The sequence below is a fragment of the Hippocampus bargibanti genome, linkage group LG04 (genome assembly GCF_051943395.1).
Source record: "Hippocampus bargibanti isolate YZ-2025 linkage group LG04, ASM5194339v1, whole genome shotgun sequence".
Lineage (NCBI taxonomy): Eukaryota > Metazoa > Chordata > Actinopteri > Syngnathiformes > Syngnathidae > Hippocampus > Hippocampus bargibanti.
In genome coordinates, this window is record NC_142737.1 from 3126597 (window position 1) to 3152500 (window position 25904).

At 38.1% G+C, this 25904-nt stretch overlaps 3 protein-coding genes across 5 annotated transcripts; 1 reads left to right on the forward strand and 2 right to left on the reverse strand.

Moving 5' to 3' along the window:
- Positions 1-4987: 4987 nt before the first annotated feature.
- On the reverse strand, positions 4988-10968 carry LOC148898733 (uncharacterized). The gene is made up of 2 exons (XM_088993572.1): positions 10703-10968; positions 4988-10041 (listed from the first exon to the last, which is right to left on the reverse strand). Exons 1-2 carry the CDS (start codon positions 10893-10895, stop codon positions 9206-9208), a joined length of 1029 nt encoding a protein of 342 aa, XP_088849698.1. The 5' UTR covers positions 10896-10968; the 3' UTR covers positions 4988-9205.
- Positions 10969-11680: 712 nt separating this feature from the next.
- cenatac (centrosomal AT-AC splicing factor) lies at positions 11681-20713 on the forward strand. 2 transcript variants are annotated; one of them, XR_016114628.1, is made up of 13 exons: positions 11681-11918; positions 12093-12259; positions 12328-12426; positions 12533-12599; positions 13105-13167; positions 13734-13801; positions 14291-14393; positions 14465-14495; positions 15868-15972; positions 16816-16948; positions 17040-17144; positions 20322-20407; positions 20574-20710. XR_016114628.1 is itself a non-coding variant. In XM_088993571.1 (12 exons), exons 1-11 carry the CDS (start codon positions 11802-11804, stop codon positions 17140-17142), a joined length of 1056 nt encoding a protein of 351 aa, XP_088849697.1. In that variant the 5' UTR covers positions 11681-11801; the 3' UTR covers positions 17143-17144; positions 20574-20713. The 2 variants fall into 2 exon arrangements, 1 of the variants encoding a protein (XP_088849697.1); XM_088993571.1 differs by lacking the exon at positions 20322-20407 and having other exon boundaries at positions 20574-20713.
- Positions 19717-24509, reverse strand: LOC148898735 (uncharacterized). 2 transcript variants are annotated; one of them, XM_088993569.1, is made up of 3 exons: positions 24167-24509; positions 23957-24070; positions 19717-20925 (listed from the first exon to the last, which is right to left on the reverse strand). In XM_088993569.1, exons 1-3 carry the CDS (start codon positions 24336-24338, stop codon positions 20129-20131), a joined length of 1083 nt encoding a protein of 360 aa, XP_088849695.1. In that variant the 5' UTR covers positions 24339-24509; the 3' UTR covers positions 19717-20128. The 2 variants fall into 2 exon arrangements, with proteins under 2 accessions (XP_088849695.1, XP_088849696.1); XM_088993570.1 differs by lacking the exon at positions 23957-24070 and having other exon boundaries at positions 19718-20925; positions 24167-24505.
- Positions 24510-25904: the final 1395 nt, after the last annotated feature.

A 25904-nucleotide genomic window follows, 5' to 3' on the forward strand; every position in this document is an offset into this window, starting at 1 on the left:
TTCTGGCGGCTTTTGGGTGCAACACAAGGTTTTTAGACCAAACAATACAGCAAAATACATTGACGTGATTGAAGGACCGCTACAATGCGTCTTTTTTACGGTCAAGGGAGGTCCTTTAGTGACGTCACGTACGGACTCGTCACCAACTCAAAAACAAGACTTCCTGAATATTCAGCGAGAGTCTTAAAACATTAAATATAGCTATATGCTGTGGAATCTTTTTAAAATACGCTCAGTAGAAGTCATTTGAAGCCATTTTACAAATTATGGACCCAACTTGTCCGGAGACGTCGGTTGTCCTTGAACAGCAGGCTGATGAATACTTCCTCCCCCTCCCCGCTGTAGCCAGAGAGCAGCTTTAAGGGCACCATTACCTCCGTGAGACATATTCTCACTGCAGGCCGAGTAAATTATTGCCACATTTTTGCTGCTCGCGCTCAAACTACTCTGGCGAGAGGAGGACATCCATCTTGGTCCGTTCCCGAGACGCCGCGAGAGTCATTAAGGTCTACAGCCTGTCTAACCTTGATCGGCCTGGGCCGCAAAACTCATCTTTTTCAACTGCAAATTTAAGAGATGACCTTGAAGGAAAGCCATTAGTCACTGCTTGCAATCTAACGAGAATGCTTCCCCATCCCCCACTCGCTGGGTACTTTTATTATTATTATTATTATTATTATTATTTCTCTTTTAACACCATACTTTGAAGCATCCAAACCCATAGGAAGCCAAATCTTTCTAAGTTGTAAAGTGTGTGTGTGTGTGTGTGTGTGAAGTGGGAGGTTACAGCCTGTTCTGTTTTTTTTAATTCAATTTAATTCAATTGTATTTTATTTTAATTCAATGTAATTGTATTTTATTTTAATTTTAAATATTTTAATTCATTTTAATTCATTTGAATTTACTGTAATTTAACGCAATTTAATGTAATTTAATGTAGTTTATTTTAATTTATTGTAATGCATGTAATGTAATTTATTTTATCGTATATTATTTTATTTTAATTTAAGTTAATGTAATTTAATGTAATTTTATTTATTTATTTATTTAAACACCACATTTTTTACACTAAAACAAATAAAAAGCCGGACTACCATTTCATTTCATTCATTGAAAGAGCGCCTTATAGTCCAGTGTGCCTTATATATGGAAATTTGAAAATACACCATTCATCGGGGGTGCGCCTCATACTCTGGTACACCTTATACACCGGAAAATAGGGTAATTTCCTAGCTCGTTACCCACCCAGTCATTGAATTGGTACGATCACGTCATGGGCGGATTTATTGACTTGTTAAGTCCCCACAAGATGACCAAAATCCCTCACAAAAATTAAATCAAGAAATATGCTATTTGAAAGTTATTCTTGAGTGAGCACGGGCTCCAAAAAAAAGTGTTCTAAAATCATTTTTTTAAATTTCATAACTATTTTTTTTTCCATGTTTGAAATGGTGTTCCCGTGGGGCAAATTGTTCGCACACCAAGTCCCCACCATGTGGCAAAAATGTGTGTTTGTATTTTTGTGTGCGTGTATAAAAACTAAACCGGTGACTGTAAAGTGTCCTTGAGGGGTTTTAAAGATGATTACAAATTAAATGTATTATTATTATTATTATTGTTGAAACATTACGCAGCATTGCGCTTTTTCAGTCATAAGCTCTTAACGTGTCAGGGGGAAGGAACTGTAAAATGACAATCGCCTAAGATATGAATATACTGTACATACCGCCTTGAACAAACAGAAATATAAAAGGAAACCAAATCAAGCCCGGGGTGTGCAAATTGCTACGTTAGCAACCGTCAAATTACAAGGAACCGTTAAGAGTGTCTACAGCTATAAAAGCATAATTATGTACGGCAGCTTTATGAATCCTGTGGTTTTCACAACCGCCTGGTCCCATGAGAAAAGCTAAATTCATTTGTCCCCCCCCCCCACCGCCTCACTGCGGTGACTTTACCATTGAGAAATGACAGGGTTGTCAAAGGAGGGCCACAATGGATGCTGTCGCCATTTTGTGCATTTGACAGCCAATCATCAGAAAAAGCTTGTGAAGCCAACTGTCAGCTTCTTAGATGTGGCCTTGGGAGCTCTGGCTTCTCAATTACATAAACAGACTGCTTGTTATGCATTTTTAGCAATAATAATAATAATAATAATAATAATAATAATAATAATAATATTCACAAACACATTGTGTCAAACTAAGAATATTAATAGTAGTGATACCTCAGTTTATGAGCTTAATTGGTCCCCAGAAAGTGTGTGTAAGGCGAAAAGTTCGTCTGCCAAACATTTAGTTCCCATAAAAAAACATTAAAAATGAGAATAATCCGTTCCCAGGTCCCCACAAAACATAATTATTTACTAAAATTAAACTAAAATTATTCTGTGACGGTAAAGTAAACCTTGAGTTTTGAAAGGCACTTCTAAATGAAATGAATTATTATTATTATTATTATTATTAATAATAATAAGCCTTAAAACTACACAAAATATACCTTATTTTATGTATAATGAATGTGCTATTGTATTGTAATTAAAGAAATAAACTGTACTATAAAATAAAGTTGTTTTATTTAGCTTTTTGATGCTTGTTGATGTAGTTGCCTCTTGATGTCCGAGTGAAGTTGCCGTGCTTTCTCTGCGATAATACCCTCACTCACACTGTCCCCTGCTAGCTGCTTTTCGTTAATCAAAATAAACATACATTTTTCAACCTCTTCTATTGCTTGAGACCGTACCTTAGACAACACAGAAACACCCTTAGCCACACGTAGCAATTGTCGACTCGGCATACTGGTACTGGGATGCTAAGTCACACAAACGCACACCTCGTTGGCGTTTTTCGATGATCTCCTTCTTCTCCTCGACAGTCATTTTCTTTTGTGTCGTCTTCGGGTTAACACTACCCTTTGGTGGAGTCTTTTTCGGTCCCATAATAGTAAAAGTACTCCACTCGATAGCAAACTACGTCTGTATTCAAAAGGGGTGTAGAAAAATAGTTCGCCAGCCACCGTGGCGCTGTGTGGTTTGGTTCGTCCACCGAAAACTATAGTTTGTATGCCAAGATTATATTCTCGCGAATTTAATGTTCGTAAGGCGAAAAGTTTGTGAGCTAAATTGTTCGTAAACGGAGGTATCACTGTACCTTCTTTTTAATTAAAGGAGTGAACATCTGAAAATTGTCTCGAGATGACTGAAGATTCCGGGGGGAAAAAATATTTAAAAGAACAGCGCGAGTAAGAGGTGCCCCCCCCCCCCTCACCCGCTGGGGATCACAACCTCAAATATTCAGGTCAGGGGTGTCACTGTGCACCCTTAAACTCACATAATGAAGTGCACACCTTCCAAATTCTAACACCTTTAGTGGCGTGATCTATTGCAGTGGTAAAATCCATGCAGCCATAGAATTGTAACAGACCCAGCGGGGGGGCATTCGGGTCAGAAGACTTCCTGGTGTGGTCCCTGTTTTTGGCTTACGTTTTAGGATGGCAATAATTACAGCAAAGGCTATTGAAAATGATGAAAACCATTCAGGAACGTTTTTTTTTTTTATCTACAAATGCTGTCATGTTTTTGATTAACACTTGAATCAATGACCCTGTGGTATTTTTACATTAAACGTTATGCTACTAATTACCATGTATTATTTATGTGGTATTTCGTGTCAAACGAAAAACAATTGTGCAGTTGCGGTCCTATCTAATGTTGCTAATGTATCTAAAATAACCTAAATTCATGACTCCAAACCTATTTCAAATTACACACTTTAAAACAAGGTAGAAACAACTGAAGCAATCATAAAAAAATACTGATTTTTTTTTAATGGCAGAGAAAAAAATAGATAAAACGGCTGCCAACACAAAAGTGACATTCTTACCTTATACTGCATATCGTCGAAAATCCTACATGACGTAATCCAGCCAAGCCCACTGCGTCGGTATGTAAAAAAATCATTTTCAATCTTTCGGTGAACTTTTAAACTGGCTAAGTATGAAAAAAAAAAAGATATTTTAAATCGAGCAAGAAGGAGAATTAAATTTCTTGCCCAAAAATACGAAGGGTGCCATCAAACCAAAAGTGGAATTGGACCAATTACAGCTCGAGGTTGAATCACGTGACTAAATGGCGGCAGGTGCAACAGAATCGAGGGAATTGATTGCATTCAAATGTTTTGTTCAGTAGTTTTTATTGAGCAAGTTGTTAATTTCAAGTACGGAAATATAATACATTTTAATCTAATCAAACCTAATTTAAATTAATCTACACTTTGTGAAACAAAAAGTTGTAACAGTTTCAAAAGACCATTAAAAAAGGGTGCCAACAATTCAAAAGTGGAATTGGACCAATTACAGCTCGAGGTTTAATCACGTGACTAAATGGCGGCAGGTGCAACGGGAATCGATGGAATTCCATTTAAATGTTTTGTTCAGTTTTTTTATTGAGCAAATTGTTAATTTCAAGTACAGCAATATAATACATTTTAATCTAATCGAATCTAATTTAATTTAATCCACATTTTGTGAAACAAATAGTTGTAACAGTTTCAACAGACCATTAAAAAATGGTGCCAGCAATCCAAAAGCGGAATTGGACCAATTACAGCTCGAGGTTTAATCACGTGACTAAAGCGGCAGGTGCAACAGAATCGATGGAATTGCATTCAAATGTTTTGTTCCGTTTTTTTAATTGAGTAAATTGCTATTTCAAGTACAGCAACATGATACATTTTAATCTAATCAAATCTAGTTTAAACCTTGTGAAACAAAGTTGTAACAGTTCCATAAGACCACTAGATGGCGACGTTTCATCTCACGAATTCTGAATTTGAATCAAACAGGGTGTCAGGTCAAGCTTTACAAATATATCGATATTTTTAAATTCATAATTATAAACAATGTACAACATCGTTACTGCTCAACCTCTGTTGCAATTTCACGTTAGTATATTTTGTCAGCAAGTTATATAATAAAAAGACAAACAATAATCACTGAGGTAGTTTATTTGAACTGGAAATCATGTTACAGATGAATGAACACCCCCCAAAAAAACAACCATAAACACTTGAATGTTCTTCACAACATGAAATATTTTTCACCGTTCAACTATTTACAGAAATGTAGCTTATCTCAGCTGGTGAAAATGTGCTCAATGTCTTTTCTCAATGGTGAATTGTCATTTGAAATGACAATATATGAAAATTGATATCAGTGAAAAGACAAAAAAAAAAAAAGCACTGACCAAAATACATGTAACTTACAGTGACATTTAAACCCTTCAGGTAGAGTCAAAACCATCCGGATGACATTATAATTGTTTTTAGATCATAAATCATCTTGTTAAAACGTCACTTGACTTCAATCAATCAATAAACAAAACAAATAAATAGCTACATTTAAAAAAAATAAGCACTAATGTTTCATTTGTAATGCCAACATCTGTTCCTATTTACACAAATAAGATTAGATAAAGAATGGAGACTTTTGCAGTCTTCTATTAATCTAAAAAGCACATGTTAGGAACGTGGGAGGTAGCTTGAGTACCTGACGAGACACAAAATAAAAAGACAGAACATGCAATCATCACATTGGAAAGCCAAAGCTGAGACTTAAAGGACAACCGACGTCTCCGGACAAGTTGTGTCCATAATTTGTAAAATGGCTTCAAATGACTTCTACTGAGCGTATTTTACAAAGATTCCACCGTATATAGCTATATTTTACCTTTTAAGACTCGCGCTGAATATTCAGGAAGTCTTGTTTTTGAGTTGGTGACGAGTCCGTACGTGACGTCACTAAAGGACCTCCCTTGACTGTAAAAAAAGACGCATTGTAGCGGTCCTTCCATCATGTCAATGTATTTTGCTGTATTGTTTGGTCTGGGGACCTTGTGTTGCATCCAAAAGACGCCAGAAGGCCAGAAGAGGGCGTCCAAGCACCATACAATGAATTTATCAGCCTGTGGAAGCGGAGGTGGTGACTGGAGGTCGCCATTTTGTGCCTCTTTTTTTGGGTGAGAGATTTTCCCCCAATGTTGCCTCATAATGGCACATATAATTCTTTAATCGTTTGCAAACATGTATGCTTTCCTCTTCAGAACTATTTGAATCATATTGATAACTGGAGGTGTAACAAGAAAGCATATTCTCCGAATCTGAAGCCATTGTTTTGATTCTCAAGCAATGCAAGACGTCTTGGCGTGACGTCACAAACTGGGGGCGGGACTTTCTGAAAAAGCCCAATACGCAGCTCAATTTTTTTGCAGATTTTGGACACTTTAAGTCATTTTTATTGGTGTTTTGCATTTCAATAAAAATATCATACTGCATGTTTTGGGTATTTTAGATGCATTAAAACTTTTTTATGGTGTCAGTTAAAAAACAAAAAAGTGATGTCGGTTGTCCTTTAAACACTCCCCCTGCCCAAAAAATAAATATGCAACACAATATTTACTTTCTGGATTATTGTATTTGTGGTGCGAGAGAGCAGAAAATGCCAATATAAAAAAAAAATCACCCGAAATAATCCATGCATCATAGTAGCTAACTACACACAAATTCACCTATTGGCATCTTTTTTTCTGCTTTCATTTGTTAGTTTTAACGTATTTCTGAAATTACTGACAACACTACAAGATGGGGGTCAAGGTCCTATTAAAAGAGAGAAGTAATACAGTACAGAAATCTCGACAAAGTTAAGTTCATTTGGTTCATTTTTGCAACAGGTGCAGCATCATTTTCTACAATTACGGCTACTTTTGCACCAAATGTCCCTGTACAGTGATACCTCGGTTTACGAACCCCTTGGCTTACGAACTTTTCGGTTTACGAACGTTAAAGTTATGAAAATTTTACCTTGGCATACGAACTTTTTTCGGGATACACACGGAGCTGCCTCAATGACTGATGTGTCGTTTGCGAATGAGCCCGTTCTTCTAACAACAAAATGGCAGCCGGCTTGTTTTGGTCCTCTATTCCCCACCCCCAGTCTTCGGTTAAAGCACAGGTGTCAAACTCAAGGCCCGCGGGCCAAATCCGGCCCGCCACATCATTTTTTTTCGGCGCAGAAAGCAAATCAAACTTGTTAAATTCCATGATTATTGTTAAAATCTGAGCCAAAATTTCATATTTTTGGATGTCAACCACAATAAAAGTCATTATTCTTGACTTCAGATTTGAAAACGAGTTATTCATTAATTTGCTGTGTGCTCTATATGTAATATTTGAAGGGATTTAAACATTCTAATGGGTTCCCCAAATTCATAACGGCCCTCGAGAGGAAACTATAACTACAATGTGGCCCGCGGCAAAAAATGACTTTGACACCCCTGGGTTAAAGCCACGTGATTGGTCAAGAACGCAGCAGTGAGGGGAGGTAGTTTAAACATTAAAGAGACAGACGACAGAGAGAGGGTGACAAAATGGATAAAAAACAGTGACATTTGGACTCGTTTCAACTTTGACAGTTCAAAGGCAGAGTGTAGACTGCAAGGTTAAAATGTCCCATCAATCAGGCCCCACAAACAACCCGCACAAGCCACCTGTACACTTCATACAAAAAGCTATCAACCCAGCTAAATAGAACACAATTGATGAGGAACAGGGTAAAATTATCGCAGAGAAAGCACCTCCAATGTATCATTCCTCGAGATGGTGAAAGAAGAAGGCTACGTTTCTCATCAACTGTTTAATGCTGATGAAACCGAACACGCCATTCCATCAAGCCATCAACGACCATCACAAAGGTAAATAAAACGACTTTATTATATAGTACAGTTTATTTCTTTAATTATAATATCATAGCACATTTATTATACATAAAATAAGGTAATTTTGTGTAGTTTTAAGGCTTACAAAATTAGAAAGCAGAAAATTATATTTTATGGGGACCTGGGAACGGATTATTCTCATTTTAATGGTTTCCTATGGGAAATAATTTTTTGGGATACACACTTTTCGCCTTACACACTCTGTCTGGGAACCAATTAAGTTCGTAAGTAAAATTATCGCAGAGAAAGCACCTCCAAGGGATCATTCCTGGACATGGTGAAGGAAGGCTACATTCCTCATCAAGTGTTTAATGCTGATGAAACTGGACACTCCATTCCATCAAGCCATCAATGACCATCACAAAGGTAAATAAAACGACTTTATCATACAGTACTGATTATTTATTTAATTATAATACCATAGCACATTTATTATACATAAAATAAGGTATATTTTGTGTAATTTCAAGGCTTATTTAGTAGAAATGTACGTTTTATGGGGACCTGGGAACGGATTATTCTCATTTTAATGGTTTCCTATGGGAAATAATTTTTTGGGATACACACTTCGCCTTACACACTCTGTCTGGGAACCAATTAAGTTCGTAAGTAAAATTATCGCAGAGAAAGCACCTCCAAGGGATCATTCCTGGACATGGTGAAAGAAGGCTACATTCCTCATCAAGTGTTTAATGCTGATGAAACCGGACACTCCATTCCATCAAGCCATCAACGACCATCACAAAGGTAACTAAAACGACTTTATTATACAGTACTGATTATTTATTTAATTATAATACCATAGCACATTTATTATACATAAAATAAGGTATATTTTGTGTAATTTCAAGGCTTATTTAGTAGAAATGTACGTTTTATGGGGACCTGGGAACGGATTATTCTCATTTTAATGGTTTCCTATGGGAAATAATTTTTTGGGATACACACTTCGCCTTACACACTCTGTCTGGGAACCAATTAAGTTCGTAAGTAAAATTATCGCAGAGAAAGCACCTCCAAGGGATCATTCCTGGACATGGTGAAAGAAGGCTACATTCCTCATCAAGTGTTTAATGCTGATGAAACCGGACACTCCATTCCATCAAGCCATCAACGACCATCACAAAGGTAACTAAAACGACTTTATTATACAGTACGGATTATTTATTTAATTATAATACCATAGCACATTTATTATACATAAAATAAGGTATATTTTGTGTAGTTTCAAGGCTTATTTAGTAGAAATGTACGTTTTATGGGGACCTGGGAACGGATTATTCTCATTTTAATGGTTTCCTATGGGATATACTTTTTTGGGATACACACTTTTCGCCTTACACACTCTGTCTGGGAACCAATTAAGTTCGTAAACCAAGGTATCTCTGTATAAAAATACGAGTGATTATTAATAGGTGTCAAATATGTTAGGACACCTCAATTGGGCCACACCACAGAGTTCTTCTCCCCGGATGAAGCAACGTACAGCATGTTACCTTCATGCACCCTCACCATATGGTTCCTAAGCACCGGCAAGCTACTGAATCCAATCCCGCACGTGGTGCACGAATACGGCTTCTCCCCCGTGTGGACTCTGAGATGAACTCGGAGCGAAGAGCTCTGGCAGAATCTCTTCCCGCAGGTTTTACAAAAATACGGCTTCTCGCCCGTGTGACATCGCATGTGTATCTGCAGTCCTTGCATGCGGCGGAAGGTCTTGCGACACCTGCCGCAAGCGTACGGCTTCTCCGCAGAGTGGGTGACCATATGTTGCGCCAGGTAACGCTTGAAACCGAATCCTTTACCGCAGATGTCGCAAACGAAAGGCTTGGCCTGCGCGTACACGTCCGAATCGGTGTGGAAAACGCTGCCGTGAAAAGGCTGCTCAAAGAGTTGCACCTGAGAGTTGATGGCTGACATGGTGTTCTCCATGTTATACGATCCGTCCTCCTGGTCGTCATGTTCCGTCTTGATATTCCGAGTGGATGTAGATGCAATATTGTCGTATTCTTGACTGTTTCCTGGATAATAACCACGGAAGACGATTTGATTATCGCTGCTTAGCTCCGAGGTGTCAAAGTCGCCATTTTCCACATCATTGGTGGCGTCTTTGTCAGCTTCGCTTTCATTGTGGTCACAGTTCAAAGCCAGGGGCCAGACTGCACAGTTGGAGAAATGCTCCTCTTGTTTCACTTTAATGCGCAATGGCTCTTGCTGTTCCTGCTCGACATTGGTGATGCTCTCTTGGGTACACAATCCTTCCTCTGTGGACTCTGAAGAATCGAAGAATGGGTTGTTAAATTATAAAAATAATGGATACAAAACAAATAAATAGATAAATTATGTTGAAAAGGAAGAAAAAGAAAAAGAAGAAATAGAAAAAAAAGAAAAAAACAGAAAAATAAAGATCGCTATTAGATAGCTAGCTAGAGGTAGGGCTAATAGAGACCTAGCTAGAGCTAGTGGATAGCTAATAGCTAGTTAAGTACATCTAGTAGTGATTATGCTATATTGACATTTATCCGCTGGGTATTGTTTTATTTTGTATTAAACTAAACATATTAACTGCATTGTCATTTTAATAGCGCTGGGTAGAACTTTCATGATTTTCAAAGCCACTGTTGTCAATTGACGGATTATCAATCAGTCGAATACCCGATTGAAATTTTGTACTGCATCATTGTGAAGTTTGTGACATTATTCAAAAGTAAAACATCATGACCGATGCATGGCAAAGAAACAAATCAAATCGAACAGAATTCAACGATTAGATGCTAGATTTGAGAACTCGAAAGCTACATTTCGTGACCATGACTCAACCTGCTCTTCACCTGGTTGCACACCTATATGAATCCATTTAAAATCATTAGAAATAAATCCTACAATAGGACATGTGTGAAGAAAATGCTTCCTGAATGTAAATGCATTACAAACCTGTTACGTGTGAATGACCGGCAGGTTTGCAGACCACGTCCAGAAGCTTGCGCTGACGCGCCATTTCTTCTTCATAGGCGACGATAGTTTTCTCAAAAACACCAAATATTTCTTCAGCGGCTGAAATCAGTCGCTCGTTGACGAACTTCCTCAAGTGATGGAATTTAAACGTGGTCGTTTGCGTCGCCGACATGGTAAACAGGACTGTTGTTTTGCCTAAGAAAGGAAATTGGTGATGGCTAACGCTTTAGCTTTGGTTTGCTAACTTCCGGTGGACGTTACCCTGCGTGGTTCCGATGATGCACTTGAAGCAATCATTTTTTTCCACTACTTTCGTTTTAGTTTAATAGTTTAACTTGTTTTTGTAGAATTAAGACATGTATGAGAAGAAATAAGATATTAATAAGACACACAACTCTTTTTCCAGATGCTTTTTTAAAATGTTTTATTTTCATATTTTATTTTTGGAGCGTGGCACCACTCCCCGAGTGCGACTTTAAAAAGTAAACAACGTGAGGCAAAAAATGTTCTGTGTGCACAAACAGATGAATAAAAAATAGGATATCACAAAAATGAAAAAAAAAAAAATACACAAAAATAATCATAATACAAATTTATTATTATTTAATTATTATTTATTACCACGCAAGTAACGTCCCTCTTGTTTTTTTAATCAACCAGAATCAAAAGAATTGTTTAAAACGATTTATAGTTAAAATTATAGAAGGGGTAACCAGCGGACTTCCGACGAATCGGTTCAGCCTTTTTACTTTCCGAACTAAGGAAGGCAACAATAAATTGATTCTCGACCTAAACAATGTCTTTGTAAAATACACCAAGTAGTTTAAAACTCTAACGCCGTTTAAAAAATATATATCCAGTAATGTATTTTTTTCGTTCCACTGTGTCCCCAATTGCAACAATAATAGTTCCACGTTTTTGTTTCTCAGGGAATCTATTGCAAGACGGTATTTCCTGTTGTGGCACTTCGTTCCGTTGCATTATTCATTACCTCGATTGATATAATTCGTTTTTTTTTTGTTCGAAGCAAAAACTAAATTGTGGCCTCCGTTTTGGTACTCACTTTTTATTCGGGTAGATGGGTGCCTATTACTGCGCCATATGTAGGCAAACGGCGTTCAACGGGAAAGGACACATCTTCGGGAAACATCACCAGAGCAGACTTCGGCTCGTTTTAATGAAATTCATTGAAAAGGTAACGAATGAATGCTTTAACAGTAGCACGGGAGCAACAAAAATATGCTTTTTAAATATATTCAATTCATATTAACATTCGTTTCATGTACCACTAGAGGCAGCCTACACTTTGAGGATTCTTTTTAGTGTGATAAGGGTGACCATGAGTACGGCTGTTTCTCATATCTTCCAGGTGAAGGAAGCACGCCGAACGCTTAAAAAACCCGAAGTTGAAAAATTTGATGGCACTGAACACAAGAAAACCTTCTGGTGTTATTGCTGCGGCCAGGAAGTGGAACGAAATGTGTCTGATGGCAACATGACGGTTTTACATGGAGGATTGTTGGAACACATGGCCACGTGAGTGACTTTTTTTCTGAAATGAAGTGAAGTGCTGTTAGTTGACTTTTCATATGATCCGATTTCAGGCCAGAACACAGAAAGAATACCCACAAGTTCTGGTGGGAGAACAAGGCCGATCCCAAGATGAAAGACAAAGTCATTATCACGCAGGAAGAGACTCAACGGTGAGCCTGGTGAACTTGATGAAAATATGATTTGATTTGATTTTTTTCAAAAATGAGCAGCACATTGAACATTATTTCTGTTGAACACACTTTTTTTCCCATGTAGATTCAAATCTGAGGTGGCCAAAGTGTTGGAAACATTTGTGGAGCAGGAGGATGAATTCATTAAACAGGTCATCTTAAATTGTATTTTATGGTGACCTACCGAGATGCCCCCTGAAAGTAAAACTAAAAATTGAGTTAACTCATTCACTGCCATTCCTGATTTTTTTTCATTTATAGTTTTTATTTCGTTTTGACTTTTTTTGTTGAACATGATTTAGTTAATTCGTTTATTTTAGGGCAACAATAAAACATGTTGTCTTTGGGTGGTTCTCAGAAAATATGTTCCGTTTAGGACAGCACTGTTGTTGTTTTTTTGTGCCATGTTGTGTGTGAGGATTTGAAAATTCAGCTTCAGGCATTTTCTGAACTTTATTTTATTCATTCAGAGCACACCGCAGAAAGGTTCCCCCCCCCCCAAATACCCTTTTGGGCCGCAAATGTCCCTCCCAATTCCCGAATAATATTTTCTGAGAACCACCGCTCACCTTAAATGAACTTCATGCTTTATTATTCCCAACTACATTGTGCAGATTTCACATCTCATGTTCCGTTTTGTCTCCTTGTGTCTTATAGCAAGCTGAGTTGATCCGGGCTCAGGAGAAAAAGCGCCAAGAGTTCCTCGTGTCTTTTGTCGAGGTTTGTTTTCCAAGGATGCAATGGCGGTATCCATCACTGTGGCCTTGACTGTCAACTGACGCGTAGCCGAGATCGCAGCTCGATTTGCAGCGATAAAAATCCAAGTGAAAGAGAGTGTCCATAACAATGTTGTTTCTGTGAGTGTGTTGAAGGCCAAAATATTTGATAAATAGATGAACCGTTGTTTGTGACTTATCTAGTCTAGTCTAGTTGTGACTTATCTAGCTTAGCTAGCTGGCTACCTATCTATTTGCTATGTATTCGCTATCTAACAAGCTTTCTATTTGATATCTATTTGCTAGCTATTTATTAGGTATCTCTGAGCTAGCTAGCTAGCTAGCTAGCTTTCTATCCTTTTGAGTTATTCCGGGTTGAGTGAACGCTGCCGCATGTGGCTGCCGCTGCTCACCAACAGAAAAAGTGATCATGTGACTGTAAAGTGACCTTGAGAGTTTTGAACGTCGCTTAGAAATGAACTATTATTATTATTATTATCGATAAGAAGGGTAATTAGCGGCGAGACTTCCTGTATGAACCACTGTTGGCTTTTCCTGAATCAAAATCAGCATGAAGCAAAGCCAGAGTTGAGCAACGGACCGAACGGAACGGAAACGGCAGCGGAGGCCGGCGTCAGGTAACACCCGTCTTACGCATTCGGGCATTTTGTAACTCATTCACTGCCATTCAGGAATTTATTCGGGAATTGAAAATATGACGTACAGCGCCGTTCCCGAATTGATTGTTCTCATTTTAATTGTTTCCTAATGGAAATTAATGTTTGGAATACACACTTTTCGCCTTACACACACTTTCTGGGAAGCAATTAAGTTTGTAAGCCAAGGTATCACTGTATTTTGGACAGCCACCCTCATTTCAAGCTCATATAACTCTAGACCCATATAATTTAGGAATTAACTCTTTTTTTTTTATGAAAGAAGAGAGTCTAAGGTTTCTAACGCTGTATTGAATGCTTATGTAGTTCTAAAACTCAATTTTCTATGGGTTTTGGAATTCGAGTGACAATGCCAAAAACCCTGGCACTGGAATGGACACATTTTTGCACATCGTTTGGCAGTGAATGAGTTAATATGGCTTGTGTTCATCTTATTAAAAAAAAAAAAAGCTTTCAAGGGACATCACGGGGAGGCCAGCGGCAGACGGGGAGAAGCCTCGTCGACGCGATGGCGGACGCGCAGCAGCAGGGCTTGACATTTATTGGTTATCAGGTAGGTGAAATGTCTTAAAATCGGATCCGACGCAAACACAGCAGTCATCGGTGTCGTTTTCTCTTTTGTAGGATTCGGCAAACGATGCAAACGTACACACAGGTAAGGTAGGAAAGGCAGTAAAAAGGTACAAAGTAAATAAATCAAGGTTGTTTTTTTGTTTGTTTGTTTATTTACCGTATTTTCCGGTGTATAAGGCGCACCCAAAAGCCTTGATTTTCTTCCAAAGATGACCCTGCGCCTTATATGTGAAGTCATATTGAGCCATAACAGTCAGCACTACTGTCTGTAGCCACCGACTCCATTTCCCCCTGTGGAAGAAGTGCGTCAACCCAGCCTCTACTATAGCGCCTTATAATGCAGTTTGCCTTATACAGTGAGACCTCAACTTACGAACTTAATTGGTTCCCAGACAGAGTGTGTAAGGCGAAAAGTGTGTATCTCAAAAAAATAATTCCCATAGGAAACCATTAAAATGGGAATAGTCCGTTCCCGGGTTTCCATAAAATATACTTTTCAACTAAGTAAGCCTTAAAACTACACACAACATACCTTATTCTATGTATAATAAATGTGCTATTGTATTGTAATGAAAGAAATACACTGCATTGGATCATAAAGTCACTTTATTTTCATTTGTGATGGTCATTTATGGCTTGATGGAATGGCGTTGGAGGTCGAAGGTCAAAGGGAATTGCTGTTTGGAAAGAGGCGCATTACATGAGGACTGTAATTAAAGAAATAAACTGCTGTAAAATAAAGTTTTATTTACCTTTTTGATGGTCGTTGATGGAAGGAGAGTCACCATCCATAAGGACTGTTGGTAACTTAACCTCTGGTGCTGTTCGGTCGTGTGCTTCCGCCGAAGATCACTCCGCCAGCCGTGGTGGGTGTGTATTATGAAAATAGTGCTTATTATAAGGTTTAATTTTCAGAAATTTGATGTTTCTAAGATGAAAAGTTTGTAAGTTGAGGTCTCACTGTATTTGGAAAACTTTTATAAGTTGTACAAAAGGCAAATGCTGCCCCCTCGTGGGTGGGAAAAACATTGCCAGAGGTCTGACAGGCGCTTTAGGTACTCCAAAACCCCGAACTAATTCAGGAATGGCGCTCCACGTCACGCTTTTCAATTCCCGAATAAATTCGGGAACGGCAGTGAATGAGTGAATGAAAAAGCATTTTTTTTGGAGGAGAGGAAGGCTGGAAAGGATTATCTGCATTTCTATTCATTTCAACAGATAATCCTCAATAAAGGCGCAAAACCAATGTACTTCTCTCTTAAAAATATGTCATAAAAAATTAAGAAATTGTGATTTTTCAAACACCTTCGCACGAATTAGCATTTAACCACCTTTTCGAATTAAGGAGCAGGACTTAACTTTTGTTTTCTGCATATTAATTGGTATGTTTTACATCTACTACATATTTTTAACACATTTATACTTCTCGCAAAACCCCTTTTTTTGCATTGTAGGTGCCGTTCCTCCTTGGCTCCAAGATGACGATCCACTCGAGGGGACATCCGCAAGCGCAATGTCTCAGGAGATCGGCCCGTCATTCAAAGAATTCCTCCGACAGAGTAGTATACTTTTCTATATTTACTTTTTGGGGAGCGTAATACAAATTTTGGCATTTATGAAATAATAATAATAATAATAATAATAATACATTTCATTTATAAGCACCTTTCAAAACTCTCAAGGTCACTTTACAGTCACAAGTTTTTCTGTGGGTGAGCAGCGGCAGCCACACGCGCCAGCGTTCACTCAACCCGGAAGTAACTGAAATAGATAGAAAGCGAGACAGCTAGCTAATAGCTAGCTAGATAATAATAATAATGCATTTCATTTATAATCGCCTTTCAAAACTCTCACGGCAACTTTATAGTTATAGGATAAGTTTTTCTGTGGGTGAGCAGCGGCAGCCACACGCGCCAGCGTTCCCTCAACCCGCAAGTAACACAAATAGATAATCATAATAATAATAATACATATCATTTATAAGCGCCGGATAGAAAGCGAGCTAGCTAGCTAATAGCTAGCTAGATGGATAGATAGCCATATAGCTAATAGCTAGTCAGCTAGATAGCTATCCAGCGAGCCAGACAGCTAATAGATAGCTAGCTAGATAGCCATCCAGACAGACAGCTAGCTAGCTAGCTAGATAGCTAATATGCTTCCTGACTTGATGGTAAATTATCTTTATCAATTGACCTTATTAATTTGGTTTACCAAATTATTGTGAATTCTGCACTGTAATTGTACTCAAATTTACGTACCAAGAATAGAAGAACCCGATTGCATAGAAGTACAAGTACGTTTAATACATTGCCGTTTATTAACGACCCGGACATTGGCAAATGTTTGCCCATGTAGACGAATACAAAGTCTCACATGAAACTTTTTTTTTTTTTCTTTTTTAGAGGATCAAGAGAAGCTGAAGAAGCTCCCCCCTAACCGAGTGGGAGCAAACTTTGACCACAGCTCACACACGGATGCTAACTGGCTACCCTCTTTTGGTCGCGTGTGGAACAGCGGCAGACGCTGGCAGTCCAGGTGTGAGATTTCAACAAGCTCCTGCGCCACTCATTTCATGATCTGTTCTCATATCTGGGCTGGATTTTCTTTTTGTTTTCTTTTTGATCAGGCACCAGTTCAGACAGGAGGAAGGCCAGACAAATAAAATGAAGAGGAAGATGAAGCAAGGGGCTGATAGGTCCAAGAAAGCTAAGATGGCAACAGATGACTGATGGTAACCCTTGAAACTCAGTTCATAGACTCAAATGGTCGCTATGTCATGCGTGTTGGCCGCATTTACACAGGATTAATAATCGTACCATGACGAAAAATGATTGTTTTTTTTTTTTTGCTTGTGAGGACTGGTAAAATTCTCCCAACACTAATGGCTGCCTCAAGACCCCACAAAATGGCAAATGCAAATATTGAGCGAGATTAAAAAAAAATTTGAGTGGTGAGGGGCATATAGGTATACACCAGGGGTCGGGAACCTTTTTGACTAAGAGAGCCATAAAAGTAAAATATTTAGAGATGTTTTCAGCGAGAGCCACGCGCACATAAACGCTCGCGTGCGCGCGCACACACAGACGCCCACGCGCGGCCACTTTTCAACAAAATATCACAATGTATTATTTAAAATAACTGTGATAGTACTCATCGTTAACATGGATGATTTTCCGTTCCTCGTGTTTGGTAAAAAATCCAGGAAAACGATCGGAATGAAATTCAATTTGCCGGTCCAGAGGCGAACTTACTGCTAGCTAGCCTGCATACGGCTCATAAGCTTCCACACTTGCTATCTGCAATCTACTTCTCGCAGAAGTATTTCGATGCTAACGTTAACATGGGGCTTGTTAAAATGTCACTGACATTCGACTGTTTCATCGATGGTATTGTTTCATTGCAAATTAGAATCAGAACATTTTCTCTCCTCTAATGCTCCGGTGCATTCAGGCTGAAGTGCACAAGCTGGGCTCATTTAAAGAGGCGTTTACCTGTTTCAACATGACGGCCACTATCATCCAATCAACATGGCGCTTTCGGCCATTCTAGGTCAGTGTCATCCAATCAAAATTGCGCTTTCCGCCAACTGCAGCCCCAACGGGAAATGAACGACGAAAATATGTAATATTTATCGGCGAGCCATATGCAATCATCAAAAGAGCCATATATGGCTCGCGAGCCATAGGTTCCCGACCCCCGGTATACACTAATCATGTTCATGACACCAGGTAAGATCCAGCACAAAGTTCAATATGACAAAGGCAATTGGTCATTTTTAATGATTTTTTTTTTTTATTCGACTTCCGCCATTTAAAAACAGAGCTACTTTCTCTTTTTTTGGACTTTTTTTTTTGTGTCAAAACGTAGTGCGTATTTTTTAACAGATTTTCATTGTGCGATGCTGACATGAAATGTATTATTATTATTATGAAAACAAATAAAACTTGTGAAATTCCATAATGCTTGCTAAAGTGCAAAATTTCATATAGTCCCATGTAAATCAAAATAAGTCATTATTTTTTACTTCAAATTTGAAAACTTAGAAATTAAATGTATTATTATTATTATTATAATATTGCAATTATCAATAAATAGGAGTGCAACAACAATAAAATGAGTATCTTTTTCTTTTATTTAAAAAAAAGCCATCAGTGCACAGGTGTCAAGGTCCGGTGGACGGATCTGGCCGTCACATTTTATTCAGCCCACAAAAACAAATCAAAATTCCATGATGCTTGCTAAAGTCCGAACCAAAATTTCAAATACAGTGATGATACCTCGGTTTACGAACCCCTTGGCTTACGAACTTTTCGGTTTACGAACGTTAAATTTATGAACATTTTACCTTGGCATACGAACTATTTTTCGGGATACACACAGAGCTGCCACAATGAGTGATGTGTCGTTCGTGAATGAGCCCGTTCTCCTAACAAGAAAATGGCAGCTGGCTTGTTTTGACCCTCTATTCCCCGCTCCCAGTCGTAGGATAAAGCCACGTGATTGGTCAAGAACGCAGCAGTGAGGGGAGGTGGTTCAAACATTACAGAGACAGAGAGAGTCACAGAATGGATAACATAAAATAAGGTATATTTTTTGTAGTTTTAAGGCATAGAAAATTAGAAAGTAAAAAAATGTATTTTATGTGGACCTGGGTACGGATTATTCTGATTTTAATGGTTTCCTATGGGAAATAACTTTTTGGGATACACACTTTTCGCCTTACACACTGTCTGGGAACCAATTAAGTTCGTAAGCCAATGTATCACTGTATAAACCATTATGTATGTATTGCACTGTATTTTGGACAGCCGCCCTCATTTCAAACTCATATAATCCAGACCCATATTATTTAGGAATTAACTCTTTTTTTCTGATTAAAAAAATAGTCTGTTTCTCACGCTGAACTGAATGTTTTATGTAGTCCTAAAAACTCAATATCCTGTGAGTCCTGGAATTCAAGTGACAATGACAAAAACCCTGGCAACCCCGACATATTCCACAGCGCATCAAGTCTCAAAGCCCAATTTATTTATTTTTAATTTAGAATTTTTTAAAACGTTTTTAATTTTTCAATTTTTTATTTTAATTTAATTTTTAATTTTTTAAAACGTTTAAGTTTTTAATTTTTTATTTTCAAATTTCAGTTTGTAATTTGTAATTTTTAATGTTAATTTTTAATTTTTACAATGTTAATTTTTTATTTTAAAAATGTTATTTATTTATTTTTAAAATGTTAATTTTAAAATGTTAATTTTTAATGTTTAAAATGTTATTTTTTAATGTTTAAAATGTTAATTTATAATTTTTAAAATATTAATTTACGTACTTGTTATTTTGATATATTTTATATTTTTTTAATTTTAATCATTTTAATGTATATTTTTACATTTTTAATTTTCATTACAACTTTTATGTTTTTGTATTTTTAATTAATGTTTAATAATTTTAATTGGAATGTTTGTGATTTTTTTTTTTTTGCGTTTTTGTTAGTACAGTAAATTCTCGTTATATCGATATGGGTTATATCGATAGTACTGCTTATTACGATACTATTTCTATGAACGCAAGGAGAAAATGTACATGCCGCAGGATCGGATATATCGATAGTCCGGTTATATCGATATTTTTTCCGACTCCCGAGAATATCGATATAACGAGCCTTTACCGTATTTGCGTTTTTATTTTTAGTTGCGTTTCTATTTTTCTTTGCATATTTCAAGTCTCAAAGCAGGCGACCTGAAGAGAACGCCCCGTCGCGTGTACCCTCCTCCTATGAATGTTCAAATTGCTATTAGCGCGAAACCTCCTCCCGCAGACGTCGCACACATACGGCTTCTCGCCCGTGTGCACCATGGCGTGTCTTTTCAACACCGACGGGTCACCGAAACTTCTTCCGCACATGTTACAGAGGAACGGTTTCTCCCCCGTATGGACCATGACGTGTCTCTTGAGGATAGACAACTGCGTGAACCTTTTCCCGCACGTGCTGCAAGGGTACGGTTTTTCCCCCGTGTGCGTCCTAGCGTGCGCGATGACTTCGTGCGTGTTGCGGAATTGCTTACCGCACGTTTTGCAAGCGTGCGGCTTTTCGTCGGTGTGGATCATAAAGTGTCTTTTTAGGTTGGACATCTGATTAAATCCTTTACCGCATGTCTTGCAGGAATACGGTTTCACTCCCGTGTGGGTCATCGTGTGTCTTTTCAACTTGCACCTGAAACTAAACGCTTTGCCGCAGTAGTCGCACCGGAAAGACTTTCTGCTCATCTCCGTCTCTGATGGACTTTCGATGGGACTCGAGTACACACCGCCATCCCCTCCGCTTTTGTACCGCTCATCGACGACTGGACCGGGTAAGCAAGTGTTGAGTTCTTCGTCGTCGTGACTGGTTCCGGGTTCCTCTTTAATCTGCGGAGGTTCTGCAGCATCTTCTTGGTCCGCGTATGAAATTTGCTCCTGCCAACAAAACTGCTGGTCGCAAAGAAACTGCGGCTCCTTGTCCACGTCCTGTATTCCTAAAGATGGCACAAAGGCCAAGAAGAGATCGTTATTAGCGTATTGTGTTGTACGCCAGAGGTCCCCAAACGCCGGGACGCGGATCGGTACCGGTCCGTGGGTCATTTGGTACCGGGCGGCGCAGAAAGAATAAATACAGTAAAGTCTCGTTATATCGATATCGGATATATCGATAGTCCCGGTTATATCGATACTATTTCTATGGACGCACGGAGTAAATTACACGCAAACAGGGTCGGATATATCGATAGTCCCGGTTATATCGATATTTTTTCGGACTCCCTTGAATATCGATATAACGAGACTTTACTGTAATTGACATAATTCCCGTTTTTTTTTATTATCTGATTCGGAATTACAGTAAAGTCTCGTTATATCGATATCGGATATATCGATAGTCCCGGTTATATCGATACTATTTCTATGCACGCACAGAGAAAATTACATGCAAACAGGGTCGGATATATCGATAGTCCCGGTTATATCGATATTTTTTCGGACTCCCTTGAATATCGATATAACGAGACTTTACTGTATGTTTTATTTTGAAAAATTACCAGATTACATCCGTCTATGACTTACTCTTGACGCATGTCGAAACGCTTGTCTAAGTCACGTGATACACACCGCTAAAATTAGCCCACTGTAAGCTAGCAAAATTACAAGTTGTATAAAAATACACAATGGATTCACGTTTATTATTATATTTAAAAGAAAGAAAAAAAAAAACATTTCCATGCCTGTCGTATCATTTTATTTTGTTGTATTTATCCGCCGGTCCATGAAAATATGGCCGTGGCCAGTGCTTTATCGGCACCCCACGCAAGAAAAACCCAAACAAAAAATGGCGCTCTGTCTAAGTTTCAATTCCCAAATAAATTTGTGAATGGCAGTGAATGAGTTAATAACATGAAGCTGCTTTATAAGTTGATTTATGGGGTACTTCAAGGTTCAATGATAGGCCCTAAATTATTCTGGTTGTATCCTGATGTTAAATGCAATGTTATTAAAAATACTTTAATATATCGGCTGATGATGCTAATATAATATTCTGCTGGCAAAAATCTTGAACTAGACAGTGGACGGAATACAGTTTGATGTCCAAAAATTATCACTGTTTTTTTTCATTCATTATACATTTAATTCAATTTGATTACACAATACAAACTTTATTGGAATGACCATTGACGCCAAACTTTATTGGAAAACGTTAAAAACACAAGGCCAAAAGTTACAGCTATTCTTTGTAAAACTAACGATGTCCTGAACAACAAATCAACCGTTGTTATTGCTTCCATATGTGACATATGGCAACCAGAACTGCGCGCATGGTTCAAGTGAATGCCACTACCACTTTAGTTATAATAATAATAATAAATTTCATTTATAAGCGCCTTTCAAAACTCTCAAGGTCAAAGGATACGTTTTTCTGTGGGTGAGCAGCGGCAGCCACACGCGCCAGCGTTCACTCAACCCTGGAAGTAAATAGATAGAAAGCTAAATGGCCAGCTAGTAAATAGCTAATAGATAACCAACAGATAGCTAGCTAGATAGCTCGCCACCTATAAAACTATGTAGCTAATAGAAATCTAAATAGATAGAAAGCTAGCCAGCCAGCTAGTAGATAGCTAAAAGATAGCTAGATGGATAGCTCGCCACCTAGATAACTATGTAGCTAATAGAAAGCTAAATAGATAGAAACCTAGCCAGTCAGCTAGTAAATAGCTAATAGATAGCTAGCCACCTAGATAACTATGTAGCGAATAGAAATCTAAATAGATGGAAGGCTAGCCAGCCAGCTAGTAAATAACTAATAGATAGCCAACAGATAGCTAGCTGGATAGCTTGCCACCTAGATAACTATGTAGCTAATAGAAAGCTAGCCAGCCAGCTAGTAAATAGCTAATAAATAGCCAACAGATAGCTAGATGGATAGTTTGCCACCTAGATAACTATGTAGCTAATAGAAAGCTAAATAGATAGAAGGCTAGCCAGCCAGCTAATAGATAGCCAACAGATAGCTAGCTGGATAGCTTGCCACCTAGATAACTATGTAGCTAATAGAAAGCTAGCCAGCCAGCTAGTAAATAGCTCATAGATAGCCAACAGATAGCTAGCTGGATAGCTCGCCACCTAGATAACTATATAACTAATAGAAAGCTAAATAGATAAAAAGCTAGCCAGCCAGCTAGTAAATAGCTAATAGATAGCCAACAGATAGCTAGCTCGCCACCTAGATTACTATGTAGCTAATAGAAAGCTAAATAGATAGAAAGCTATTAAACAACTAATAGATAGCTAGCCAGATAGCCAGCCACCTAGATAGCCATATAACTAATAGAAAAGTGAATAATAATGATAATAATAATAATACATGTCATTTATAAGCGCCTTTCAAAACTCTCAAGGTCACTTTACAGTCAGAGGATAAGTTTTTTTGTGGGTGAGCAGCGGCAGCCACACGCGGCAGCGTTCACTCAACCCACACATAGAAAGGTAACTAGCCAGCTAATAGATAGCTAACAACTAGCTTGCTAGCCAGCCATATATGTGATAGATAGCTTGCTAGATAGCTAGCGATAGAATAGATAGCTAGCTAGCCAGCTCGTAGTAGATGTTTTTATAGGAGCACATATTTCCAATTCAATACAGAATTAGCCATTTAATTCCTACTCCTCGGTCAGTTAAGAAAGGTAAAGATAAGAAAGAAAAGTATGCTTGACTGGCATGGAAGGTGCAAAGCACTGGTGAAAAAGACGCTTTGATCCTTATCTAGAACTGCTTCATATGACAAAGAGAGAGAAAGTACTTATGATTAAATGACTATGTCTTTTGTGTTGTGTCACATTATTTATTAGCTTTTTTGGTTGTTTTGACTTCAAGATGGCGCCGCGAGAGTAGCTGCCTTTACAGCAGCTCCTGTATTTTGTTTTTCTACCTCTTACTTTCATCACTTTGCTACTGTGAAATGTAAATTTCTTCACTGCGAGACTAATCCAATCCAAACCTTTGCTATGGATTTTTGCGCACCTAAAATAAATCCATTCCCGGATGACCCATCCAGTAGAGGGGCTGGTTGACTTTGTTCCACACGTGAGATGGCCTCTTGTTTATAAAGCTGCTCAATGTCTTCATGTTGGATCTCTGAAGGCAAAGATCACATTGCAAATGAAAACAAATCAATCAAGTCTTCTCTACGTGAGTGTGTGACGCGGCATTGAATGAAGGGGTAACACGCACCGATGCGGTGTAATTTGATTTGAGGACCACCGAGGGTGTCCACCATTCGACGCTGACGCTGAAGCTCTTCCTGGTACTCGGCGAGAGTTCTTTCGAAGACGCCGAATATTTCCTCGGCGGCGGCAGTGAGTCGCTCGTTTACAAAGTGCCTTAGATACTGAACAGACGACATCGTTGTTTTGAAGCTTTATGTGGACGACTGGCAACACAGCAGATCGTGGACGTTGTTTATTTCCGCTGGGTGCCACACAGAAGTCCATCCGCTACGCTGAGGAATGGTTCCGGTTTTGTTTTTGACTTTTTTTCCCTTAAAAGATCTGTATTGTGTTTTGTAATTGTCTTCATATTACGTACGAAATATAAATAATATATAAATACATTAGTAATACAAAATAAAAATACATATTTATACTAACTGCTAAAGTATGTTTATCTCAGACAATGGCGTATTTAAAGGACAACTGACATCACTTTTTTGTTTCCTAACTGACATCAGAAAAACGTTTTATAGCATCTAAAATACCCAAAACACGCGCTATATTTTTATTAAAATTTAAAACACCAATAAAAATGACTTAAAGTGTCCAAAATCTGCAAATTGGGCATTTTCAGAAAGTCCCTCCCCCAATTCGTGACGTCACGTCACTACGTCTTGCATTGCTGGAGAATCAAAACAATGGCTTCAGATTCGGAGAATATGCTTTCTTGTTACACATCCAGTTATGAATATGATTCAAATAGTTCTGAAGAGGAAAGCATACATGTTTGCAATCGATTAAAGAATTTATTCCATGCCATTTTGAGGCAACATTGGGGGGAAATGTATCACCCAAAATGAGGCAGAAAATGGCGTCCAAACTCCTGTGGGGAATTAATCAATTTCCACAGGCTGATAAATTCCTTCCATGGAGCTTGGCCTCCCTCTTCTGGCAGCTTTTTGGTGCAACATGAGGTTTTCAGACCAAACAAGTACAGCAAGATACATTGACGTGTTGGAAGGACTGCTACAATGTGTCTTTTTTTTTCAGTCAGGGGCGTTCCTTCAGTGACGTCACGTACGGACTCATCACCAACTCAAAAACAAGACTTCCTGAATATTCAGCGCGAGTCTTAAAACGTAAAATATCGCTATATGCGGTGAAATATTTTTTTAAATACGCTCAGTAGAAGTCATTTGAAGCCATTTTACAAATTATGGACACAACCTGTCCAGAAACGTCGGTTGTCCTTTAAATGAACCATTAGTAATTATTTTATGAGTCGTTTCTGGACATGTGAACAGCTTGATGATTTGAAACGTGTTTATTCTATATAATTTTTTTAGAAATATAAGTACCCATCCATCATCCAACGTTATTCTTCCAACACAAATCAGAAAACCTTTATTCGTACCACAATGGGGACATTTGCAGTCCACAGCAGCAATTTGAAATGGGAATGGGGTGGGGGGTGAAAGGATAGAAAACAAGCTATTCTAACAAAATAAAAATGTCAACTGTATACGATGCAAATGTAAATGTGCAAACCCGTTTCATAAGAAACTGTACATAGCGCAAGTATCAAGAAAGGCATATTGATATATATTGCATCAACCCATATTTACAAGTGTCCAGTTTTTTTTTTCACGTGTGATCATTGAGAATTGCAAATCCATGATGGATTTTGCTGCTGAATGAATATAAACTATAATTTCCCATTCGTCACTGAATATATAAATATAGCACGGTATGTGTGATTC